This window comes from Cherax quadricarinatus, chromosome 65, assembly GCF_038502225.1.
Source record: "Cherax quadricarinatus isolate ZL_2023a chromosome 65, ASM3850222v1, whole genome shotgun sequence".
In the NCBI taxonomy this organism is placed as follows: domain Eukaryota; kingdom Metazoa; phylum Arthropoda; class Malacostraca; order Decapoda; family Parastacidae; genus Cherax; species Cherax quadricarinatus.
The window spans coordinates 3,315,828-3,343,201 of NC_091356.1; the positions used below are offsets into that span (position 1 = coordinate 3,315,828).

Here is a 27,374-nt window from a genome sequence, read left to right on the forward strand (position 1 = left end):
ACTTCGACAACCTCTACTAGTGAGAACGGCAGGATTTGAGAGGGACCTGACCTCCCAAAGTGACCTACGTCTCACCTCCTGGCGCTATATAAGGCTCCATTCTGTCCTTTCAACTTCATATTGTTTCAGAATTCGGAACAATGCTCTTCTCCAGACTGAGGGACTGACCACCTCAAATCTTTAAGGGTGATGGACTGATTACATCGTCTTCAAGTCTCTTCTGCTTCCATCAACTTTTCTGTACTCGACTGAAGAAGCCTACTGTGTAGGCGAAACGTTTCAAAATAAAGATACCTAACTGTTGCATATGTGTCTTACCTAACATCCTGTCGATATTTTATACCATTAAATAACTCCAAGAAATAACTCCCGTACCCAATGACACCAATCAAACCCAGCCCCTCCCACTCATATATTTGTCCAGTCTCTTCTTAAAGCTACCCAAGGTCCTAGCCTCTATCACCCCACTGGGAAGACTGTTCCACGCATCTACAACTCTGTTAGAAAACCAGTACTTACCTATGTCCTTTCTAAATCTAAATTTATCCAACTTAAATCCATTATTCCTGGTTCTTACCTGGTTCGACACCCTCAGTACTTTATTAATATATCCCTTGTTTATGCCCGTCATCCACTTATACACTTCAATGATATCTCCCCTCATTCTACGCCTCTCCAGAGAGTGGAGATTTAAGGCTTTGAGTCTATCTTCATACGGGAGGTTTCTTGCACAGTAAATCATTTTAGTCATTCTTCTCTGTATGTTCTCTAATGAGTCTATATCCATCCTGTAGTAAGGGAACCAAAACTGAGCAGCATAATCTAAATGAGGCCTCACTAGTGATGTATAGAGCTGTAAAATAACTTCTGGACTTCTGTTACTTACACTTCTTGAGATAAATCCAAGTAATCTGTTGGCCTTGTTGCGCACACTGAGGCACTGCTGTCTTGGCTTTAGATTTCTGCTTACCATGACTCCCAAGTCTTTTTCACATTCTGTATGACCAAGCTCTACTTCACCTAGATTATAGCTTCGAGGGTTATTTTCATTACACTTATCCACATTGAACTTCATCTGCCATTTTTCAGACCAAGACCTTAATTTGTCCAAATCGTCCTGGAGTTCATTGATATCCTCTTCAGAGTGAATTGTATCATCAGCAAATTTACTCATGTCACTCGTAATCCCTTCATCAAGGTCATTAATGTAAATTATGAACAAGAGAGGGCCTAAAACTGATCCTTGTGGAACGCCACTAGTGACTAATCCCCATTCAGATTTCACTCCATTAATGGTAACTCTCTGCTTTCTATTGGTAAGCCATGCCTCAATCCATGCTAGAACTTTACCTCCTATACTATGAGCTGCCACTTTTCTTAAGAGTCTCTTGTGAGGTACTCTATCGAAGGCTTTACTAAAATCCAAATAAACAATATCATATTCCTTATCACTGTCAACTGCCTCAAATGTTCCATTGAAGAACGTCAGTAAGTTTGTCAGGCAGGAACGACCTCTCGTGAATCCATGCTGAGATTCATTTATCAAGTTATGCTCTTCAAGGTGACTTCTGATAATGTCAGCTATAATTGATTCTAATAACTTGCCCACTATAGATGTCAGGCTTATTGGACGGTAATTTGAAGGAGTGGACTTATCCCCTGATTTGAATATAGGAACCACATTAGCCATCTTCCACAACTCTGGCACAACACCGGTAAGGATGGACGCATTGAATACACTCGTTAATGGCTGACTAAGCTCCATCTTGCATTCCTTAAGTACCCTGGAAAACAGCTCATCGGGTCCCGGGGACTTATTTTGCTTCAGTTTGTCTATCTGTTTAATAACCATGTCCCTCGTGACAGTAATATTAGTTAACTTAAATTCATCAGGAACTAAATAATTGTTAATTACTGGAATCTCATTTACATCTTCCTGTGTAAAAACTGACAAAAATAGTCATTAAATAAGGAACACATTTCCAGTTCATTATCCGTCAGCTGTCCATTCCCAGTTTTCAGAGGTCCTACTTTTTCCTTCACCTTCGTCCTATACACTTGAAAGAACCCCTTTGGATTAGTCTTTGATTCATTAGCAACTCTAATTTCATAGTCACATTTAGCCTTTCTAATCGCCTTTTTTACTTTTCTTTTAAGCTGAACATATTGGTCAGTAAGGTTAACCTCTCCTCTTCTGATGCGCCTATAAATTCCCCTTTTCTCCCCTAATAGATGCTTTAGCCTCCTGTTAACCCATTTGGGATCGTTATTATTAGACCTAATTTCTCTCTGGGGAATGTATATACTCTGGCCACTGTGTACATTATTAAGAAAACAATCATAAAAGCAGATCCCTTCATATTCATAAGTATGATTATCGTCAATAAAATCATTAGCTAGATAACCCCAGTCAAGATTAGATAGATGTTCCCTAAGTCCATTATAATCGGCAGAACGAAAATCAGGGATTTTTACTGTATTATCATTATTCTTGCATTCCCAATTAATGCTAAACGTGATGGATTTGTGATCACTTGCGCCAAGCTCTTCAGTGATCTCCAGATTATTCACGAGTGTTTCCTTATTTGACAAGACTAGGTCTAGCAAATTATTACCCCTTGTAGGCTCAGTTACGCTCTGTTTCAGAAAACAGTCCTGAACTGTTTCCATAAAGCCACTGGATTCTAGATTACCTGTCAAAGAATTCCAGTCAATTTGACTAAAGTTAAAGTCCCCTACTATGACTATGTTACTGTATCCAGAAGCCCTAACAATTTCGTCCCAAAGAAGTCTCCCTCAATCGTGATCCAAGCCTGGAGGTCGGTATATTACACCTAGAATTAGTTTTTCTTGACCCTCCACGAACTCTACCCAAACAGACTCTGTTACTGCTCCATCTATTTTTATACCTGTTTTTATGCAACAATTAATATTTTCTCGAACATACAATGTAACTCCTCCCCCCTTCCCATTACATCTATCCACATTGAACAACTTAAATCCCTGAATATTACACTCAGCAGTCATATCCCGACTCTTTAAATCATACCACGTTTCAGTTAATGCAATGATATCAAAGTTTCCAGCACATGCTACCAAACGTAGTTCATTAATTTTATTTCTTGCACTTCGACTGTTAGCATAAAATACCATCATATGTTTTTTCTAATGCACATTTTTCCTATTCATCTTTGTTTTTACACAATTTCTGAAATTATCATTACCCAGAGTTTCTCCATGACAGTTACTATTAAGATTCTTAATATCAGAGCATAAGTCAATATATCCATACTCATTATCTATCATTTCTAAACCCATACCTCTAACTAATCCTAGTTTAAAGTCCTAACAACCCCCTCAACTGAGTTAGCAAGAAAACCCACACCTGCCCTGGATAAGTGAACCCCATCCCTGGCATACATGTCATTTCGGCCATAGAAGTTGTCCCAGTTGTCAATGAATGGTACTGCATTATCCTTACAGTGTTTATCCAGCCAACAATTAATACCAATTGCTCTGGACAACCATTCATAACCAACACCTCTTCTTGGCAAAATGCCACATATAACAGGGCGCCCCCCTTCTTCCTAATTATGTCTATAGCTGTCCTGAACTTTCTAACTTAATCCTCACTTCTACGCTTGCCTACATCATTGCCTCCAGCACTGAGGCAAATAATAGGATTGATCCCATTACCGTTCATGATGTTGTCAAGCCGGCTAGCAATGTCCTCCATCCCAGCCCCAGGAAAGCAAACCCTCTGTCTCCTACTCCTGTCCTTCAAGCAGAATGCCCTATCCATGTATCTAACCTGGCTATCACCAACAACAACAATATTCTTACCTTCCTTGTTGTCGTTCGTCGTGACGATCCCAGTAGTCGACTCACATTCGTCGGGTAGCACCGAGAATGCGTTCGAGATTTCCACAGGTGTTTCCACGGCAGTCTCTTTCTTCTTCATCGTTTCTGGCTTTCCATTCGTCTTCTTGATCGTCAACTTCGTCGTCCCCTGCTGTCCAGCCACTGACCACGATCCCTTCTTGACCTGAGGACTCGAAACAGGAGGACTACTACGAATCCTCTTGTTTTCCTCGGTCAATCGCCGTATCTCCATCTTCGCTACCCTCAATTCTTCTTTAAGTTGCTCGATGGAGGGCATCTTGGTTCAGTCCACGGGGAGCACACAAGACATTTCTTCACAAAGTACAGGTCACCACTGAGTTAAGTACAGGTCACCACTAATTAAGAACAGGTCACCACTGAGTTAAGTACAGGTGACCACAGGTCACATTAGTTGCACTTGTGTGCTTTTACCTAACATGCTGTCGGTAATTCTACCAGTATTAATACAGTAAGAGGCAGAAGATGCTGGTACACACTAATTTTCCCATCCATGGAACCAGGAATCAAAGGGGCTGAGGACAGTCGTTTTTGTATATGGGATACGTCCATATTGTAAAATCGACAATCAGATTGTAGCCAATGAAACAGAAAGTAACTACAATTCCTTGCATGAAGAGCCCTTCACGAGGCTCGAGGAACCTCCTTAAAGAGTCTTTATACATGCTTAAAGTACTGCCAAAATGGGTTATATCAAATATTATATTAACACGGGGAAGCACTAAATCTGTAGGGAATATACAGCGCCTGGTGAATAGGATATAATTAGGATTAATCCAACGAAAGGTAGGTTAGCTAAATACGACACAGGTACCACATTCCGGCATCTTTCCTGGATATAAAGATACGAAAGAGTTCCACATGTGTCTTATTCATCAATAAAGACTCCCAGGTGTTGCACATGTGTCTTATTCATCAATAAAGACACCCAGGTGTTGTACATGTGTCTTAGTCATCTACGTGTCGGTACTGTCTACCATTAATATAATAATAAAAGATAGTTCCAACACCTATAATCAGAAGCCCTCCACTAACATCAAGGTTGGGTTATGTTCGTATTGGAAATGGTTCGCTGGTACGGTCCCGGTCCGGGTCTTCCCTGAGGTGACCAGGCGCTGGCTCACGAGGTATAATAATATATCTTTATTTATTACAAGTACATGTACAAGGTATACAGACATAGCTAACATCAATGACACTACTATACAGAAGGTCGCTTATGCAGAGCATTTCGGGCAAATCAGGTCAGTGTTGTCCCGGGATGCGACTCACACCAGTCCACTAATACCCAGGTACCCATTTTACTGATGGGTGAACATAGACAACCGGTGTAAGAAAACACGCCCAAAGTTTCTACCCTCGCCGAGAATCGAACCCGTACACCTGGCCCTGTGAAATGAGAGCTTTAGCCACCAGGCCACAGGGCACCGTAGGAAGAGATGCGGGGTAGTGTCATACGTCTTCATCTTTCTTGATAACTTGTGCAGAAGTCTTACAATGGGAATGGGGTGAGTTACAGTGAATAATATCTAAGAACAAGCTGGCCAGCAAATCTCAAGTTTGTTGAAGCATTTCAGTGAGCAAACACCGAGCACTTTCCTCTGCCCTCGCCTGACATCTGACTTTCTTCCGCTTTCTCCCCAACTCCAGACTTGGTAATGATTCAGGAACCACAGAAACATCAGTTTCTAATTTATGCCTTGTGAATTAGAGACAAATAAAAGCAGCAGAGGAAATTTTAACTTCGAAATTAATTGAATCGCAAAGAAATATTCTGCTGGATTATATGGAAAATTATTTCTATGAAGTAACTAGGAAAGTTATAATATTTTTTGGTAAAGACACAGTCTACCCCAAAAAAAAAAAAAACGTTTGATATAGTCACAGTCTACAAAGAAGCGTTTGATATAGACACAGTCTACAAAGAAGCGTTTGATATAGACACAGTCTACAAACAAGCGTTTGATATAGACACAGTCTACAAAGAAGCGTTTAATATAGACACAGTCTACAAAGAAGCGTTTGATGTAGACACAGTCTACAAAGAAGCGTTTGATGTAGACACAGTCTACAAAGAAGCGTTTGATATAGACACAGTCTACAAAGAAACGCTTGATACAGACACAGTCTACAAAGAAACGCTTGATACAGACACAGTCTACAAAGAAACGCTTGATACAGACACAGTCTACAAAGAAACGCTTGATACAGACACAGTCTACAAAGAAACGCTTGATACAGACACAGTCTACAAAGAAACGTTTGATACAGACACAGTCTACAAAGAAACGCTTGATACAGACACAGTCTACAAAGAAACGCTTGATACAGACACAGTCTACAAAGAAACGCTTGATACAGACACAGTCTACAAAGAAACGTTTGATATAGACACAGTCTACAAAGAAACGTTTTATAAAAATACAGTCTACAAAGAAACGTTTGATATAGACACAGTCTACAAAGAAACGTTTGATATAGACAGTCTACAAAGAAACGTTTGATATAGACACAGTCTGCAGAAAAATGTTTTCCTATTAGAACGTTTAATATGTACTTTGATTCATGTTGGCGGTTTTGTTGGAAAATGACAATTGTTCAGTTGTTTGTTGCATCTATGACAAGATTCCATGATGCTGCTGTATTAGACTTGTTTGATTATATTAAGGGACTGAGGATATCGTCTTCAATTCCACTGCTAGGTAGTTTATTGTAATAATGTTGGTAGAATTACCGATAATATGCAAAGTAAAAGGACACAAGTGCAACTAATGTGACATTTTATTGTGGCAACGTTTCGCTCTCCAGGAGCTTTATCAAGCCATGTAACGGCTTGACTAAGCTCCTGGAGAGCAAAACGGTGCCACAATAAAATGTCACATTAGTTGCACTTGTGTCCTTTTACTTTACAGGTAGTTTATTGGCATGACTCACTTCCACTAGTTGGCCCCACTCACCTGTGATGCCGTCTCCAACTGCTGCACCTAACGGCTATCTCTAGTAAATAAGTTTCCAGTCTCAGAGAACGAACAAATTCAATCAAAACTAATGAAATGAACACCTATCAAGGCTTAGGATCCGAACACCTCTCAAAGCTAAGGGACTAAACACCGTAAAGATTGCCTATCCACTTCGCCTTCTGTCTTCAGTATAAAATCGCATGTATATTAGACTGAAGAAGCGAGCAGTGTAAGCGAAATGCTTCAACACTGAAGATACCTAATTGCTGCGCATGTGTTTAATACATCGATTTATCGGTACTGTATGTCATTAACAGAATGCTATTTGTCTGACACAGCAGCACCGTGGAATCTTGGCGCAGAGGGCATGCTAAACAGTTTACTGGATCTACTTCCACTAGTGGACCCTGCCTACATGTGATGCTGTCTCCAACTGCTACACCTCGCCTCTGGCTTCATTGTATAAGTCTTCTTCCTCGCACCTCATTTAGGCTATGTGATCGAACACCTTCAGTCACGGCTACAGAGCTAAACACCTTAAAAATGACCTTTCTACCTCTTCCAATGTCTCCAGTATAGAATCTCTATTCGAGTGAACAAGCCTGCTGCGCAGGCGAAAACTTTCGTTAATGCATATACCCAAGTTTTGTACACGTGTCTAATCAACTTGTCGGTTGCGGTATTGTATACGATTAATTCATTAAGCATAATGCAGTGCTTCCCTATTCTAATCTTAAACATTCAACGACACCCCGCAATTTACCGAACCTGAGATACAGATCATTCTACCAATATGTAACGCTAACCACCGTGTCATGAGGTAATTAACGCCAGGACTTTAACCAGCTCTATCATTAGTTAATTATGATACGAACTCGAATTGCATACTGTACTCACGTGTTATCGTGGCATAAGGGCGAAGGTGAAGCGGCTACCCGGTGAACCTTGAGTCGATCTCACATATTGTTTACACAATCAGGACATTAAAGGACATTACCACACTAGTCACTCACAGAAACAAGATATTTACATTTCCTGTTGGGTTTGCCATAAGCTGTTTGCTAGGAAAACTTCCACGTAAGTACTCCGGATAATCTCAAGGTTATCAAGAATGAAAATGCAGACAAGTTTTTATTGTGTAACACCACTTACGAATGATTCTTTTGCACAGTCATGTAGCGTCGCAATTACAACTGTGGTGCTATGGTTGTTGCTGCTGCAGCAGTTCTTGCTACTGCTGAAGCAGTTCCTAATACTCATGTAGTAGTTCCTAATACTACTGTAGCAGTTCTTAATACTGTTGCAGCAGTTCCTGTTGTAGTAGTTTCTGCTGCTGCTGCTGGAGTAGTTAATGTGACTGCTGCAGCACTTCCTGATACCGCTGTAGCAGTTTCCGCCGCTGCTGCAGCTTTTGCGGCGGCGGTGGAGGTTGGGGCGGCACTAACGCTATCAGGGCATTAGTGGCCCTGGCTGTGGTCACGCAGTTATGGAAACGTTTTGCCCACCAAAAAGACGAGACAGTAAAACAGGGAAATATACAATAGCGTGGAGGTCAATTGAAGTATAGGTATGGTACATAAAATGGTTAGTGACATCACCTGACAGCCGTGTGCTGAGCTCCTAAAATCAGTTTAGCCGAAACTCCGGCGATATTCAAGCTTCCAGTGGCAAGTGCAGTTTCACTGTCAAGACATATGACTGAAGTTATGACTCACGAAATCGTAATAACGCGAAAATTCTAAACAACGACACTTCAGTAATTTTTTTTCTTTCACAATAATTCTGGCATCATTCCACTTCAACTGGTCATGACTATAACACAGGCGTTATTGGCAGTATCAGAACGGCAAGTGTATATATAATCATTGACACAGGTGAGTAAGTCTGTGCCTGTCTCTCCCACATATATTTTTTCACAACCTCCACCTGGTGGGACAAACTCCGGCTTTGGTTTCAACCAGACTGGGCTTCTTGTTGGTTAAATTCGCAGTGGTAGTGCTGGTAGCAGTGACCACTCTGTTGAAGATTATGACAAGTCTTTCAAGAGATTTGACAAGCATACGGGTGTTGACGATCCTTAGAGGACGATGCCTTCAGTCGCTAATGACACGGGTGTCCCGCAGTTCAATCGCTAGTGAACTCGGCTCACACATTGAGGTCTGGGGATCGATTCCCTGGTACGGCTGGAAAACATTAGGACGTGTTTCCATAAGACACTTGCTGTCCCTGCTACTCATCAGTAAAATAGGGTGTTAGTCGACTGGTGTGGGTCGGATCCTGGGACAAAATTGATCTAATTTTCCCGAAATGCTAAGCCTGTATACCTTGTACACACGTGTAGAAATGGAGATATTATTATTATAAGTGTAGTTACATTCATTATAAGTGCAGCAACATTCCTCTTCATTATTATAAGTGCAGTTACATTCCTCTTCAATGTTATCAGGGCTATATAACCCTGGAGGTCCTCAGGAAGAATGTTATCAGGGCTATATAACCCTGGAGGTCCTCAGGAAGAATGTTATCAGGGCTACATAACCCTGGAGGTCCTCAGGAAGAATGTTATCAGGGCTACATAACCCTGGAGGTCCTCAGGAAGAATGTAATGTCAACTCCGCGTTTTATATTGACTTGCCCCTCTGCGCTTAGGTAAGGTTCGTCAGGAAACAGGACAAGTGTTTCCTGACGTGTGTCTTAGACGATGACCAGCTGTTGGAGCTTTCAGTCATTTGACCGAGGCCTTCCGCTGGCTTACCGGTCAACCCTTTAAAAATTATGGCCGGTTATAATCATTTAGTTATCCCTCTGCGCTACTGTGTGTTTCTCTGTTTCACTCTCACGGTTTTGTATGGGTTTTATGATGCCGCTAGGGAGGCCAAACGTTCCCATAATAAAACTGGTATAAACTTTAGTAATTGATACTAATAAATTGGTTTAGAAAGACACGTGAGCAAACACTAGGACATATTTATTAAAAAAAATTTAAGTCCTGGAAGTTTGATCACTTCTAACACACAGAGATTAAACATATACTGTCTCTCTGTGTTAAAAGTGATCAAGGACCCAGGACTAAAACGTTTTCTAACATGTCCTAGTGTTTGCTTACACTTTTTAAACCATAATAAAACTACCTACCATTGGGTAAGTCTCTGTTTTATACGCCATTTCATACTTACAAACCAGTGGATAAAACCCTTCATGTACTTTCACTAAGAGAACTTACAGTATCTGTAAGTTTTAAGCACAAAATACAAGATAATGCCTCATAAAACATCGCGTCGCAAAAACAGGTACAGAATTTTTTTTGCTAGACAGTAGCAGCCACCGTTACTACAACTTACCAACTTACTCCAAACAATAACTTTATTACATTCGTTTTAGCAAATGATCTTGAGCATTATGTAAAAAAAATGAAAAATGACAATATTATGTATCAACTTACTCCACAGAGATAAGGGCCCAGACAAGATCTTCTTCGCCTTGTTGACATCCGGAGCATCCGCAGGCTTGGTTACACAAGGGTTCACTGAGGGGTTCACACAATGTTAATTCATCTCACTCTTTTATTAAGAGCGTTTACAGGTTCACTGAGGGGTTCACACAATGTTAATTCATCTCACTCTTTTATTAAGAGCGTTTACAGGTTCACTGAGGGGTTCACACAATGTTAATTCAGCTCTGATTTGTTAAGAGCGTCCGCGGATGGTGCTTGAAGTCGCTATGACAGATTAAAAGCATAGACGTGTATTATTTACTATGTCTTATTGAAAGCATCCACAAGTGGTACTGAGGTCACTTTTGGTCACAGGTGGTACAGACGTCACTTGGTCACAGGTGGTACCGAGGTCACTTGAGGTCACAGGTGGTACTGAGGTTACTTGGTCCCATGTGGTACTGAGGTCACTTGGTCCCACGTGGTACTGAGGTCACTTGGTCCCAGGTGGTAATGAGGTCACTTGGTCCCACGTGGTACTGAGGTCACTTGGTCACAGGTGGTACTGAGGTCACTTGGTCCCACGTGGTGCTGAGGTCACTTGGTCACAGGTGGTACTGAGGTCACGCTCGCTTATTGCAAGCATTCACAAGTCACTACGGCTTATTTAGCAGAATGTCCATTACAGTTACCAAGAGCTCACGCAAATAATTCCTAAGCTCACTACAGCTAATTAAGAGCATCCGCAGAGACTCATTTAGCCACTCTGGTTGATTATGGAGAGCGTCTCAGAGATTTACGTGACGTTGCTGTGGAGCTTGCTCGACCATGTCTAGCTCACAATGACGGCGGAGGGAGGTATTTATGTTGGCCGGGGCAATGGTCCTCCTTGGAGTTGGTCCGCAGTTTCCCTTTCATTTTGTCGGTACCATATCGAACATTCTGCTTTCTCGAGTGAATGATTAGCATATTCTCAGTGAAGATCAAAACTCGCAGGGGTCACAGGGTGCCTGGGGAATGGCAGATGATATGTGACTCGCGAAATCGTAATGACACGAATTTTTTTTATGGATAAGTGTCTTGAGTGACACTGATCACTTATTTCATGAATAACGCATATTTTTTTGAGAATATAGCACAAACAGTAGCACAGACAAATAATAGCACAAACGGTAGCACAGACAAATAATAGCACTAACGGTAGCACAGACAAATAATAGCACAAACGGGAGCACAGACAAATAATAACACTAACGGTAGCACAAACAAATTCAGGCAAACGATAAAAATTTATGTATTTGAATCGAGAAATGGTAATCAAAATTCCTTGCATCACAATCTCTACACCATCCCATGAAGGGCTAGAGACAATAAAAAAAAACAATTTGAACGAGTGCTCTAACAAGACTCCAGCAGCCAGAGGCCCAGTGTGAGGCCAACATATCCAGTGGCTGGAATAGTATTTATCCACGATAAACAAACATTCATGGTGCTGCTTTCGGGGTACATACACGGGGAGGTGTGTATATGTCTCGGTGTATGTACACAAAGGCATACATTTCGCAATGTATGTGCACTGAGACGTATTGCTTGCTTGTAGAAATCTAAGCATTTGAATAGTGTATATCTAAGCTCCTTCTTCTGTCAGAAAAAGAGCTTTATTAGAGTCTCTGGCGAATCAAATCCTCTTTCGGATTTAAAGAAACCAGTAGGTTTCTCCTTTTAAATCTTCTCCATTAATTGGGATGGAATACGTGTGAGTGATACAGGCCTTTATTTCAGTGTCTCTTTGTTTGTCACCCTACTTATAAACAGGGTCTTCCTCAGCCAACTTACAATTAATCTCTTAACTTCCAGTCTATACTGTAGCCTCACACAGTGGCTACGCTCCTTCCCTGTGACCTTGTGGGAATATGCTGTCAGGTCTTACCTTGTGTTGTGTCAGGTTTTTTTCAGTATCTTGGCCTGCCAAGTGAGTGTACAACGGAAACCTGTAATTGTTTTACATGATGGTAGGATTGCTAGTGTTTCTTTCATACCTCATAAACACGTAAGATTTCAGGTACGTCTTGCTACTTTTACTTACACTTAGGTCACACTACACTTGCATGTACAAGCATATATATACACACCCCTCTGGGTTTTCTTCTATTTTCTTACTAGTTCTTGTTCTTGTTTATTTCCTCTTATCTCCATGGGGAAGTGGAACAGAATTCTTCCTCCGTAAGCCATGCGTGTCGTAAGAGGCGACTAAAATGCCGGGAACAAGGGGCTAGTATACCCTTCTCCTGTATACATTACTAAATTTAATAAGAGAAACTTCATCAGTTTATTTAGCATATCTTAAATATATCCAAAACTCTCTAAGACTGCACATAACCCTTTTAAGAATCCAATTTATGTTCTCTTATTGGTACTATAAACAACTTTCTCTCAGTCAGGTGTTCTTAAATTTACATTATACAACGTATAATTTCAATGTATCACAAACTCTTACAATCCCTATCCTTTCATCACAACTAATTACCTCCTATTTCTCAGATGCATAACTCCTTCATGTTCACCTCTTTCCATAATTATAATAATTAAGCTGGCTGCAGCTGTCTGCGTAAGAAAATCAGTATGTGGAGCCGTCTGGATATAGTATCGTAATTTCTGTTGGCTGTCAATCTTGCATACGAGATGAAGCAAAGCTTAAACACAGACCAAAGTTTTTAATTTATACTATGACTGAGAACTTTTATTGTTTAATTGTTAAACACAATTAGCGAAGTGAAAGGTGCACTGTACACGACTCTGCTGACTAGGCGAAAGCTCTGTTTCTTATGTACTTCACTGGATAAAATAAAAATGAATGACAAAGAACATGCCAGGAAAAATAGTTTGCCTTTGTAATAATGATGATGTTTCTGTTAGGTAAATGGATATGTCCAGCTGATAAGACATTACGGATACGTTTTGCTCATAAGGGGCTCTATCAAGCTCACCAGGAGCTCTATCAAGCTCACCAGGAGCTCTATCAAGCTAATGTGAATAATGTACAGATACTGAGAGAATATGATGGGTGTAAGGTGAATTGCCCAGAAGGCAGTGTACTGTTGAAAGTAGTATTAGTAGTAGTAGTAGTAGTAGTAGTAATATTAGTAGTAGTAGTAGTGGTAGTAGCAGTAGTGGTAGTAGTAGGAGCGGTGGTAGTAGTAGTGGTAGTAGTAGTAGTGATAATAATAGTAGTAATAGTATTAGTAGTAGCAATAGTAGTAGTAGTAGCAGCATCAGCAGAAAAGATGGTAGCAGCAGTAGTATACGTGGTAATCTTGGTGTGTGATTATCTGTGTATTTTAATAAAGACTTCTGTTAATATCTCAGAGATGATGAAGCTGCCCTTGTTTTGTGTTACCAAGTAAGAAATAAAATTTAAAGCAGCCTCGTGGCATCTACGTTTCTGGATATCTGGAGCCTTGAATAACCGATGAAAGTACAATGAACACTTGTCAAGCTCAATAATAACCCACGTGGAGACAGAAGCTCGGATGAATGTTTTTATATTTCGATCCCCCTACTGTGGTCCTCTTCACCAGATACATAAATGAAAGAACATGAAGATATAGGGAGGTTACACCTCTCAATCGTGCAGGTGAGTATGGGAAACGCACGGGAGGTCAGGTCAGGGAGCAAGTAGGTGTGGTGTGTCAGATCTTGAAGCAGGTGACTCGAAAACTTAAAATTTGGGAAAGAAATTTTTCTGTACTGTGTAATTCCTAATCTCGTGCTGGCGTTTTGTATTAAGTTGGGTGATGGTATATACTTAAGGCAGAACTTTGAAATATCTTCTGCTTTTCATTGTCTCAGTAAAATATTAAAATTTGGCATGGAGGCTATTATAGCAAATTTTATGATTTTTGTCTCCATGTAGGTTAATAATAATAATAATAATAATAATAATAATAATAATAATAATAATAATAATAATAACAATCTTTATTTCTACAGGTAGATAAAACAATTTATACAGACCTAGTTGACATCAGTGACATGTAGAAAGCCCCTTCTCGTGCAGATCATTTCAGGCAAATTAGGTTAATTTTGTCCCCAGGATGCGACCCACCCCCAATCGGCTAACACTCAGGTACCTATTTACTGTGAACAGGGAGAGTAAGGGTCTCAAGTAAAGGGGATCGAACCACTGACCTGGTTGTGTGAGCTGAGTGCCCTACCACCTGAGGTACGGGACACCGTAATCTGGAGCCTTGATAAACTAACGGGCGTCACTTCAGGTAGGGCTTGGTGCAGTCTCGTTGCAACGAGCTCATTAGACACTTCAATAGCACCGTCACCATTACTACGACCTGATATTTTAATTTGACACGATAGTACTTACTTAGGTTGAGGGTTTTGGTCACATTAGTAATATTTATTATCTGTTAATTTTATCTTTCATTACAGAGTGTGTATTATATATATTTTTTATTACTAAGATGTCTGTGGTAGCTGTGTAGCGACTCAGAGAAGTTTTATGATGAAATGATAGCATAGTCTGTGTTGATATAATGATGCGTTGATATAATGATATGTTGATATAATGATGTGTTGATGTGTCGATATAATGATGTGTTGATATAATGATATGTTGATATAATGATATGTTGATATAATGATGTGTTGATATAATGATATGTTGATATAATGATGTGTTGATATAATGATATGTTGATATAATGATATGTTGATATAATGATGTGTTGATGTGTTGATATAATGATGTGTTGATATAATGATGTGTTGATATAATGATGTGTTGATATAATGATGTGTTGATATAATGATGTGTTGATGTGTTGATATAATGATGTGTTGATATAATGATGTGTTGATATAATGATGTGTTGATATAATGATGTGTTGATATAATGATGTGTTGATATAATGATGTGTTGATGTGTTGATATAATGATGTGTTGATATAATGATGTGTTGATATAATGATGTGTTGATATAATGATATGTTGATATAATGATGTGTTGATATAATGATGTGTTGATATAATGATGTGTTGATGTGTTGATATAATGATGTGTTGATATAATGATGTGTTGATATAATGATGTGTTGATATAATGATGTGTTGATATAATGATGTGTTGATATAATGATATGTTGATATAATGATGTGTTGATGTGTTGATATAATGATGTGTTGATATAATGATGTGTTGATATAATGATATGTTGATATAATGATGTGTTGATGTGTTGATATAATGATGTGTTGATATAATGATGTGTTGATATAATGATATGTTGATATAATGATGTGTTGATATAATGATGTGTTGTTACAATGTGTAAGCGCTGCCTTCGAGGTGTGTGCGAGTGTAGGTATGGTGACGGTGGTATAAGTGAAGGCATGTATGATGATGGGAAAATAGACACAGAAGAAGTAGAATGCGATGCTTTGTTGACAACGTTTCGCCCACTGTGTGGGAGAAAAGTTGTCAATAAAGCATTGAATTATACTGCATTTGTGTATTTTTTCTTCGTGTCGATATTTCATACCATTTACCTCAGTTTTTATGTTGATCATGGTCACTGCCGCTACAATAACACATAACTCTCCAGCCTCCAGATGACACACATAAATGCTAATTCTGGTTAATTTTAATTAAAAAGATTAGCCAGCTCAACGACAAGGATCTCTACATAAACCAAACGCTGGATCACCTACATGATCAGAACATTCCTCAAACATAACAACATCTTCCACTACTACTACTACTACTACTACTACTACTACTACTACTACTACTACTACTACTACTACTACTACTACTACTACTACTACTACTGCTATCACTACGGCAAATAATACCATCATCAGTGGTCAACACTCTTGCCACCTTGTAAGTAAAATGCACTTATATTGCAGTACGAAAGATTATTTAAATTTTAATGTCTGCTCGCTTCTGCAATACAGTTATTAAATGAACCATACCACGGGTGGGGTTAGAATCCACGATCAGAGTCTTTCAAAACTCCAGACCGACGCGTTAAACACTTTTCAGACTCTCTGACCGCGGGTTCTAACCCCACCCGTGGTATGGTTTGTTTGCAATCGTGTCATTACGATTTCGTGAGTCAAGTTTTTAAATGAATGATGGTGAATGTGGTTTTTTCCTTCAAAGAGGATATAGGTCGATGTGTTATATAATAATAATAATAATAATAATAATAATAATAATAATAATAATAATAATAATCATAATAATAATAATAATAATAATAATAATAATAATAATAATTTAGATTTATATTATCTTCATTATCACATCATTATTATATCATAATTATATATCATCGTAATCATAATCATCACAATACTAAAGCATAATCATGGCCATAATAATTATAAACCATAATAATTATAGCCACCATGAAACAATCAAAACAATCGTAATCTTAATAATCATAACAATCCCCGCAATCATAAACACCTTCATGAGGAAACAAAAAAGTCAGCAATAAAAGGAATGCAACCCCATACCAACGCCAAGTCCTAAAGAGGGAAGTAGGATCGAGGTCCATCTGGAGGCTGCACTGGCCGGGTGGGGGAGATTCTCAGTTGTTTTTTCAACTCCTCCAGAAGTGGCTAAACAACTTTCTCTCGTGCCTTTATACAGTACCGTAAGTCATGATTTATGCACCGTGAGGGGGAGAGGGAAAGAGGCTTCATTTGTCGAGTACACACTGCCACCCACAAGAAAATTAACGTATTCATTGATAAATAGAAGGAGGCTGATAAATATTATGGATTTTTTCTAAGATTAAAGAGTTAAATGTAAAAGTTAAATGCTTGATCACAGAGATTGATTACCTTGAATTACTTCCTCGTTTCCATCTCCATTATTGTGATCATCTCTTTATTGAAGAAGTCTGCCGTGCAGGCGAACCGTTATGTTAGTAAAGATACGGTGTCTTATTCATCAACTGATATAATATTCATCACCAGCGTCAACTGTCGCTCAACTCTCCTGTATATAGAGTTGCCGACACCACCAGAAACACCTGGATACAGGTTCGGATCAATTATTAATAAAGCTACGGGTAAGGGTGAAGCTAGTATGGATTATACAGCTTCTGGGAGACACTGAGTAAATAAAGTTTGATCCTGGGGATGGTAGGTCAAATTTTCTTAGTAATAATGGTAAGATTACCGACGAAATGTTAGTTGAATGGACACAGATGCAACTATTGTGTCATTTTATTGTGGCAATGTTGAGCGAAACGTTGCCACAATAAAATGCCACATTAGTTGCATCTGTATTCATTTACCTAACAAATTTTCTTAGATCAAGAGCCCTTCTCCGGCATCAAGACACACGTCTTGAAGTGCTATTTCATCAAGTGCCCATCATCTCTGTCTATTAAATGAGAATTTCACCAAATCGTGATAGAAACACATTGCGTAGCTAGAAGTATCTATGTCACTGCACGATAAGATAAGATAAGATTTCGTTCGGATTTTTAACCCCGGAGGGTTAGCCACCCAGGATAACCCAAGAAAGTCAGTGCGTCATCAAGGACTGTCTAACTTATTTCCATTGGGGTCCTCAATCTTGTCTCCCAGGATGCGACCCACACCAGTCGACTAACACCCACGTACCTATTTGCTGCTAGGTGAACAGGACATTAGTGTAAGGAAACGTGTCGAAATGTTTCCATCCGCCGGGAATCGAACCCGGGCCCTCCGTGTGTGAAGCGGGAGCTTTAGCCACCAGGCCACCGGGCCACATAGTAAGGTATTCCCGTATTGCATAATCCCAGCCCTTTGTACCACGGTCCTTGCAACTGGAATAGTGCAGAGTGCGGCTTGAGTTTGTAAATCAGTTAAATATTAACATTTGTTACACGAATGACAAATACTTCATCACACGAACGATGTCATGATAAGTCTTTGTTATCTGTGAGAAACTTCTTCCAGTCTTTCAACAGAGAGCAAAAGCTCTTTCCTTTATAAATTAAACGCTAATAAACGCTTAATAGAATACAGTGAGATGCGTATACCTCTCTGCGTATATTATCTCACGTTTGTTTACCTCTCAGTGTATATACACTGAAATTAAATCCTTGTGTAAGGCTTGAAGTATTCCTGATGACATAAATGGTTTTGAAAACCGACAAGTTGAAGAATCGAGACACTAACGCAACATATGGGAATCTTTATTGAAGAAACGTTTCGCCACACAGTGGCTTCATCAGTCCAATACAGAGCAGGAAGGTATAAGGAGAGGAGGAGTTTGAGGTAATCAGTCCCTCAGCCTGGAGTCGATGTGTTCAGTCCATCAGTCTTGTAGAAAGTACAGTACAGGGCCAGAGAGGTGGCTTATATACTGCAGTCAGGTGAGTAGAAGCAGGAGGAGGCGGGATCACAGTGGGACCTGCCACTAGTGTAAGTAGGTCGTCGTTCAAAGATGAAGTCACAGTGGGGCGAAACGTTTCTTCAATAAAGATTCCCATATGTTGCATGAGTATTCCCGATGAAGTGCCGCATCAAGGACAGTATATAGTGTAGGCTTCCAAACCTTAAATACTTAGATTACATTCATAAAGTAGTGTATATTGGGATATTTTCACTAAAAACTCATTTTAATCCCAGGGTCAAGAGTGAAAAGTATCCATACTACAGGGTGTTTCAAAAGCATAGACCCAACTGGGTCCATCTCTTTGAAACACCCTGTATAGTCTACATGTTCCCAGACAAGCTTCACACTTTTCCAGAGCGAAATTGATTGAGTTAAAGCGACGTTAAAGAGACAGTTCATTCTTGTCTCATCTATCTCCACAACATATAGAAAACTTACCACGGAATGGGTGGGGTTAGAATCCGTGGCGACTGAGTTGTGAAATTCAAGGCCAATGCATTAGCCACTGGACCAGCTGGGTTATTACCAAACCTGTTCCGTGGTTTGTTTACAGTCATGTTTTTACAATTACGTGATTCGCTCAGACTTGTTATATAAAAGCGAAGTCTGTAGAATACGAAATAAAACGCCAATGTACACTGGAATATAGGCTAATTTGCCTGCTATTTTCCCATACATAACCGGACCTTCATGATGATAAACACTTAAACCATACCACGGGTGGGGTTAGAACCCGCGATCAGAGAGTCACAAAACTCCAGACCGTTGGATGAGTCTTATTGTAGCCAGCTGGTCCAGTGGCTAACATGTCAGTCTGGAGTTTTATGACTCTCTGATCGCGGGTTCTAACCCCACCCGTGGTATGGTTTGTTTACAGTCGTGTCATTACGATTTCGTGAGTCAGGCAGTGATAAACACTTCATTTCTCGATATAACAGTTCATTGTTGATCCAAACATAAGAACCGGGGCAACATACAAATATATCAAGCATGTTGATGGGTAAACTAATGTTAGGACAGTAAGCTAGCATTGGAACTACAAAAAAATAGGTCAAAGATGAATGCAAAATCTAAAATCAGGAACAAAAGCAACACAAGCGAGCGTCCTCCAAAACTCGTTCCGTCAACTGGAATAACCCAGTGACCTAACCGGGAACTCGATGAATAAATAGTGTGAGTGTCTTGAGAATGTGACTTATACATCACGAAAGCCCGTTATTGTTCACAATTTATATAAACGACATAGATGAGGGAATAAATAGCGACATAAGCAAATTTGCTGATGACACCAAAATAGGCCGTCCAATTCATTCTAATGAGGACACTAGAGCACTCCAGGATGATTTGAATAGACTGATGCAATGGTCGGAGAAGTGGCAGATGCAGTTTAATATTGACAAATGCAAAGTTCTAAATGTTGGACAGGAAAATAACCATGCCACATATAAACTAAATAATGTATATCTTAATATTACCGATTGCGAAAAGGATTTAGGAGTTCTGCTTCAAAATCTCCACGACTATGGTGCTCTTCGCACCTACTCCTAGGTTGAGGGACTGATTACCTCATCTTCTGTACATAGTTCTACTGTCTTCAAGTTATGTCCTAGAATATGTATTGATAAAGCCACTGGATGGCGAAACGTCTACAATAAAGATATCCAGATGTTGCACATGTGTCTTAATTTCATCTTGTCGGTATTATATACCATTCTTACAGAGCAGTAATCTAAAACCAAGACAACAGTGCATTAGTGATCGCAATAAAGCTAACAGATTCCTCGGCTTCATATCTAGAAATATAAATAATAGAAGTCCTCAGTTTGTTCTTCAACTCTCATATAGATTATGCTGCACAGTTCTGGTCACCGTATTACAAAGGTCCAACATTTACTTGTCTTTGCTAAATTAGACACATGTGCAACTCTTGGGTATCTTTATTGAGGAAACGTTTCCCCACACAGTGGCTTCATCAGTCCATACATAGGAGAAACTTGAAGAACAGGAGGAGAATGAGGTAATCAGTCCCTCAACCTTGAGTCGATGTTGTCAGTCCATCAATCTTGAATAGAATACCATGTGTCTAATTTAGCAACATGTCGGTTCTTTGAACCATTCATATACAATTTACTTGTCTTTACTGTGAAGGCGTATCTCCTACCTAGCAGATTTTTTCAGTAACTAATACATTGGTTGAATATTAAGCCGGCATGGATATTACGTAGGTCTTCGAGTTTTAGAACTCGCTTACCTTGGGTTGGAGATTTCACGTTCTGGTATTTTATTTATATCGGAGAAGTTGCAGGTGTTGAAGTTTTTACGCGAATAAATTTTACAGGCTAAGAGCTGTTATCCCGCCTCAGTTGATTTCGAAACCCAGGCCTGTCTAAGGTATACTACCACTCCCAAAGATGGTACCCTAACACCCACGTAAATAACAAAAAAAGCACAATACCGTGACTGGAACGATACATAAATAACCCGCACATATAGAGGAGTTTACGACGACGTTTCGGTTCGACTTGGACCATTTCTATGTGCAGGTTATTTGTGTAACACCCACGTTGAGGTTTATGGTCCCTCAGCCTAGATGGAAGTTGTCGGATTCCATATCTTCACCTAGCGATGAGCATCTTCTCCACTCCTACTATGACTGAGGGACTGAACATTTCAAAATCTCCACTTCAACTAAAGAAGAATGCAGTGCAGGTGATAGATCTGAGTAGTGAAAAGCAAGGGTGCAGTGAGTACAATAAGGGAACACTATCAACAACCGTGGACTCAGAGTTTTCATGATATTATCAGAAGATATCAGAAACACTGCTGGAACAAGTGTAGAAATCTTCAAGAGGCAACTGGACAAATAAGTGCTATATGAATGGTTTGAAAAACCGACAAGTTGAAGATTGAGACACTTATGCAACATATGGGAATCTTTATTCAGGAAACGTTTCGCCACACAGTGGCTTCATCAGTCCAATACAAAGTAGAAAGGCGTAAGGAGAGGAGGAGTTTGAGGTAATCAGTCCCTCAGCCTGGAGTCGATGTGTTCAGTCCATCAATCTACAAGATTGATGGACTGAACATCAGTCTACAAGATTGATGGACTGAACACATCTTCATTCCACTGGAAGGAGATTCACATACAGCCCATCAGGTTGAGTTATCCCCTAGATCTATTCAGGGTTATTAAATGGTGCTAATAGACAAGTGAGTAAAAGAAACTAAAAAGAAAACATTGTTTTAAAAACAGGTTGGACAGGCACACGAGTGAGTGTGGGTCTGTGGGTTACCTGGAGGTTACCTGGAGGTTATTCCGGGGATCAACGCCCCCGCGGCCCGGTCCATGACCAGGCCTCCCGATGGATCAGGGCCTGATCAACTAGGCTGGTACTGCTGGCCGCACGCAGTCCGACGTACGAGCCACAGCCCGGCTGATCCGGCACCGACTTTAGGTATCTGTCCAGCTCTCTCTTGAAGGCAGCCAGGGGTTTATTGGCAATTCCCCTAATGCTTGATGGGAGGCTGTTGAACAGTTTTGGGCCCCGGACACTTACGGTGTTTTCTCTTAGTGTACCAATGGCGCCCCTACTTTTTATTGGCGGCATTTTACATCGCCTGCCCAGTCTTTTACTTTCGTAGGGAGTGATTTCTGTGTGCAGATTTGGGACCATTCCTTCCAAGATTTTCCAAGTGTAGATTATGATATATCTCTCCCTCCTGCGTTCCAACGAATACAAGTCAAGTGCTTCCAAGCGTTCCCAGTAGTTAAGGTGCTTGACAGAACTTATACGTGCAGTAAAGGATCTCTGTACACTCTCTAGATCTGCGATTTCACCTGCTTTGTATGGAGATGTTAATGTACAGCAGTAAAAAGACCAGTCGCCATATTTCAGCTTTTCACTATTCTTACTAAAACATATCATAAATTAAGAATATAACATAAGAACATAAGAAAGGAGAAACACTGCAGCAGGCCTGTTCGCCCATGCTAGGCAGGTCTTTCACAATCCATCACACTATTAGGACATTTGCCCAACTCAACTTTCAGCGCTTCCCAAGAAGCTCTGATATCTCCCTGATAATGGTTACAAAACCGACAACTAGATGAATAAGACTTAGTAGCTTTATCGGTCCAATGCTGAGAATAATACTGCAGACGGTAGAAGCCATGAAGTAGATGAGGTGATCAGTCCCTGTGCCTAGGTGAATCATTTGGGGACAGTGGAGGAGGTGGAAGTTGTAAGGGTACAAATAGTATGTGATACAAATTGCTAGAAAAAGACACAAATGTGATCAAGTTTCCAGGACCGAAACGTTTCAAATGAAATATTCTAGCGTTTCTGTTTTGATGAAATTAAGACACATGTGCAACATCTGGGTATCTTTATTGTAGACGTTTCGCCATCCAGTGGCTTTATCAATACAAATTCCAGGACATAACTTGAAGACAGTAGGACTATATACAGAAGATGAGGTAATCAGTCCCTCAACCTTGGAGTCGTGGAGATTCTGAAGCAGAAGCAAGGAGCCTGGCGCTTATATAGTAACGTCAGGTGTAGCAGACGAGGGCATAGTCACTGGTAGGCGGGATACCCAGATGCTGCACATGTGTCTTAATTTCATCCTGTCGGTATTATATACCATTCATGCACAACTTGTCAGACACTGCAACATCATGGAATCTTGATTCTTAGGACATGTACATAACCTTCACGACTACGACAACTACTACTACAACTAACCCATCTCTTTGGGAAGGATCTACGTCCACTGGGGAATCCCGCCTACCAGTGACTATGCCCTCGTCTGCTACACCTGACGTTACTATATAAGCGCCAGGCTCCTTGCTTCTGCTTCAGAATCTCCACGACTCCAAGGTTGAGGGACTGATTACCTCATCTTCTGTATATAGTCCTACTGTCTTCAAGCTATGTCCTAGAATTTGTATTGATAAAGCCACTGGATGGCGAAACGTATACAGTAAAGATACCCAGATGTTGCACATGTGTCTTAATTTCATCTTGTCGGTATTATATACCATTCTTGCACAACGTTTCTGTTTTGAGAGGTAGTAGTAATAGTAGTAGTAGTAGTAGTAGTAGTAGTAGTAGTAGTAGTAGTAGTAGTAGTAGTAGTAGTAGTAGTAGTAGTAATAGTAGTGCTGCTGTGGTGAGATGAGTAGGACCACTCAGCAGTGGAAAAGCCTTGAACTAATATTACAACAACAAAATATGGCATTAGAATCTAATGCTCTGTTTATTCATGTGAGAGATTTTTAACCACTCAATTGAGTTCCAAAAGGCCATGAATATTGTATCAGGCAGGTCACTGGTTGAGAGAAATGCAATTGGATCAAGCTTCATATAAATATTTTTTATTTTATTGATATTGGTTTAGGATTTTACAAATTAGATTCATTTATAATTAAGAAAATTTGGAAAAAGTTTAATCTATATTTGACATATCAGAATCATAAAATTTGGGAAGAATTTTAAGCTATATTTGACAAGTATTAGACCATCCCACCTGCATCATGATGGGTCGGGTGTAATGACGGATGTGGCCGTGAAATATCTCAGCCTTATATATATTTAGCCATCTGTTGTTCTTTTATTATTATAGGCCCCTGAGGGTGGTCCAAAAGGAAAAACGGAAGTTTCTCCTTTGAAATTTAGTGATGTAGTCAGGAGAAGGGGTTACAAACCCCTTGCTCCCGGCATTTTAGTCGCCTCTTACAACACGCATGGCTTACGGAGGAGCCAAGTAGCATCTTAATGAAACACGCATCTGAATCTTAATGAAACATGCATTTGAAGCTTCAACCAGAAACCATTGATTGTATAAATCACTATTGTATTTGTACTTTTCTTTTTTCTCTTGCTTTTGATTGAAACTTTCTGTGACTTATGCACATTTCTAAATGAAGAAGCCTATCTTATTTTTTCCTCTCATTTAGTGATTTATGATACTGTATTTACCAAAGGAATTTTTCTCTCTTTTGTATATGGAGTGCGGTGAAAATATAAATTACTGTGTGACAAAAAAATACAGCCTTGAAGCTCACCAATAGTGATCAAGACATTGAACCTTTTCTTCTCTCTTGCTGCTTATCCATAACGTTTCTCATTTCTCTTTCCCACTATACTCATTTCTCCCCTCCTATTCTTACAATACTTCTTATGTTCAAACAAAAAAAGAAATCAGGCATGTTAGTCTCCTGCTTTCTGTTTGACTATTCCGCTCACCAACTTTCATTCACTTTTACTACCTAACACACGGCAAGAGATAGTATTTGTTATACTTCTCATTGTTCCTCGTATTATGCTCCCACAGTGTCAGCTTCCCCCAGAGTTGAATAATAAACTCAGACATGATGACGCGTCTCTGCGAATCCTTGTTTGACCTTGAATGTGTTGTAATTAATACCGAGTGTATTTGCTTTGCTCTCAGGAAAAGCCTAATGGTAAGAGTAGGCATTCTGTTTTGATATTAGTGGACAGAGGATCGTGCCTTTACAACTGGTCATTTAATTATTATTATTATTATTATTATTATTATTATTATTATTATTATTATTATTATTATTACTACTACTATTATTGTTATTGTGTCCAATCTCTCTCCCTTGTCTCAACAGCTGCGGCTGTTGTTGCTGTTCTCTCAATGGTGCTGTACGATAGTTTTCGTGATGCCTTGATATTCTCGTCTAGGTGTCTTTGATTCCTGGAAAACTGGACCTCATTGCCAATCTTTTTTACTTTTTTTACCTTCCTTGAACTGTTGTTCGTAAAACGGTATCGGTGAATAATTTACAGTGCAGTGCTTCCATTTCTGCGCAATGCTCCACATTTTTTTATGAGTACTTTTACTCGCCTACTTACTTTCTTTGCTTTCTCTTACTCTCGTTGATACTGAGTATGGCTATGTAGCAAGTCTGTTTCAGTTAGCTATTCGAATGCAACTAATATCTAGTCAGCTAACGTAATTATTCCAAAGTCTTTCACTTTTTCATTTCCTTCTGTTTGATGATCCTGTTTTTTTGGTATTCAGTGTCCCTTTTGAGTTCCGCATTCTTTCCATACCTAAGCAGCTGGAATTTTTCACCAATGAATGTCATGTTGTGCTCCACTGTCCAGTATCTTCTACTGAAGTGACTTGAATGCTTATTTTAGTGCCACCTGCAAATGATGATGCAAAATTGCGACATTTCTGCTACGATGATAAGAAACACCAGAGGTGACAGGACAGTGCCTTAGGGAACTGAACTTTTTACCTTGCTGATGCTGGAGTTTGCTTTGTTTACTACTATTTTTTTTTATCTTTGTGTTAGGAACCCGAAGATTCGTCTGTCTATCCCCCCCCTAAGGCCTATGGCCCTCATTTTGTGTGCAAGCACACCTTTGCAAAATCTGTGTATATCACCTCTGTGTTTTGGTTTTCTTCCAACGCCTCCGTAATTGTGTCATAGTGGTTCAGCAGCTGTGACAGGCATGATCGCCCCGTTCTAAAACCATGCTGATTTGGATTATGCATTTTGTACAATGTTTCGTGAAGTTTGTAATCTGACATCTCATCACTCAAAGATTTTTATGATGTGGAAAGTTAGGGCTAATGTTCTGTACTTTTAAGCAGTGCTCTACTGCCTTCCTTATGCATTGTTCAAGGTCTCCGGTATTTCACCTAGTTCCAGGCTCTTTCTCCGGTATTATGCTTTTTTGCTCTTTAGGTTACACTTTTGTTGAAAGACTGAAACCGAACGGTTGAGGGATCTTCAACTTATGTGATGGAAACTGCTGTGTTATGTGTACGCACTAAAACTGATAAACTGGGGCCTACAGAGTTGAATACCATCCAGAACCTTCTTCTAAGACACACCAACGCAGAGAGTTTCCACCTCGCCAGAGGAGCCGTTCCAAAATTACGCACGGTAAACTTGGAGGAAGGTAAACAAAACTGGTAAGTGGAAGAATGAGATACTGATGTGTTTCATTCTTCAACTTGTTGATTTTCTAAATCACAGTCAAAACTGGATATGTTTTGGCCGCTCTGCCGTCTAACAAAAGCATCCCCAGTATCCCATAATCATGGTCTCCTGTACATCAATGAGTCAAGAGATATAAATCATTGACTTATAGATTTTGAAACACACCATATATCATATAATAATAATAATAATAATAATAATAAAGAAGGAGAAAGATAAGCATAAAAAGCAGAGAAAAAATCGGCAGGGGAGACAAAAAGGACAGTAAAGAGCAGAAAAATTAAACCTGTGGTGCTGGCAGTGAAGCCTTGACCAGCAGAGCGTTACAATGGGATTTTTCCAGCCAGTAAAACCTGTGTGTGTGTGTGTGTGTGTGTGTGTGTGTGTGTGTGTGTGTGTACTCACCCAGTTGCACTCACCCAGTTGTGGTTGCAGGGGTCGAGTCTTAGCTCCTGGCCCCGCCTCGTCACTGGTCGCTACTAGGTCACTCTCCCTGAACCGTGAGCTTTATCATACCTCTGCTTAAAGCTATGTATGGATCCTGCCTCCACTACATCGCTCCCCAAACTATTCCACTTCCTAACTACTCTGTGACTGAAGAAATACTTCCTAACATCTCCGTGATTCATCTGAGTCCTTCAACTTCCAACTGTGTCCCCTTGTTGCTGTGTCCCAT

At 39.9% G+C, this 27,374-nt stretch overlaps 1 protein-coding gene across 4 annotated transcripts in view; it reads right to left on the reverse strand.

Moving 5' to 3' along the window:
• The window catches only part of LOC128705543 (very long chain fatty acid elongase 7-like), a 149,646-nt gene that overhangs the window by 57,559 nt on the left and 64,713 nt on the right, over nucleotides 1-27,374 (reverse strand). The window contains exons 1-2 of one of the 4 annotated variants that reach the window (XM_070098872.1): nucleotides 11,094-11,141; nucleotides 10,303-10,578 (exon numbers count right to left, since the gene is read on the reverse strand). The exons of 2 other annotated variants lie outside the window; for them this stretch is intronic. In XM_070098872.1, coding sequence (XP_069954973.1) covers nucleotides 10,303-10,359 — 57 coding nt within the window. In that variant the 5' untranslated portion in view covers nucleotides 10,360-10,578; nucleotides 11,094-11,141. Of the gene's footprint in view, nucleotides 1-10,302; nucleotides 11,142-27,374 lie in introns of those variants that run through there. One more of the 4 variants, XM_070098871.1, reaches the window with a different exon arrangement.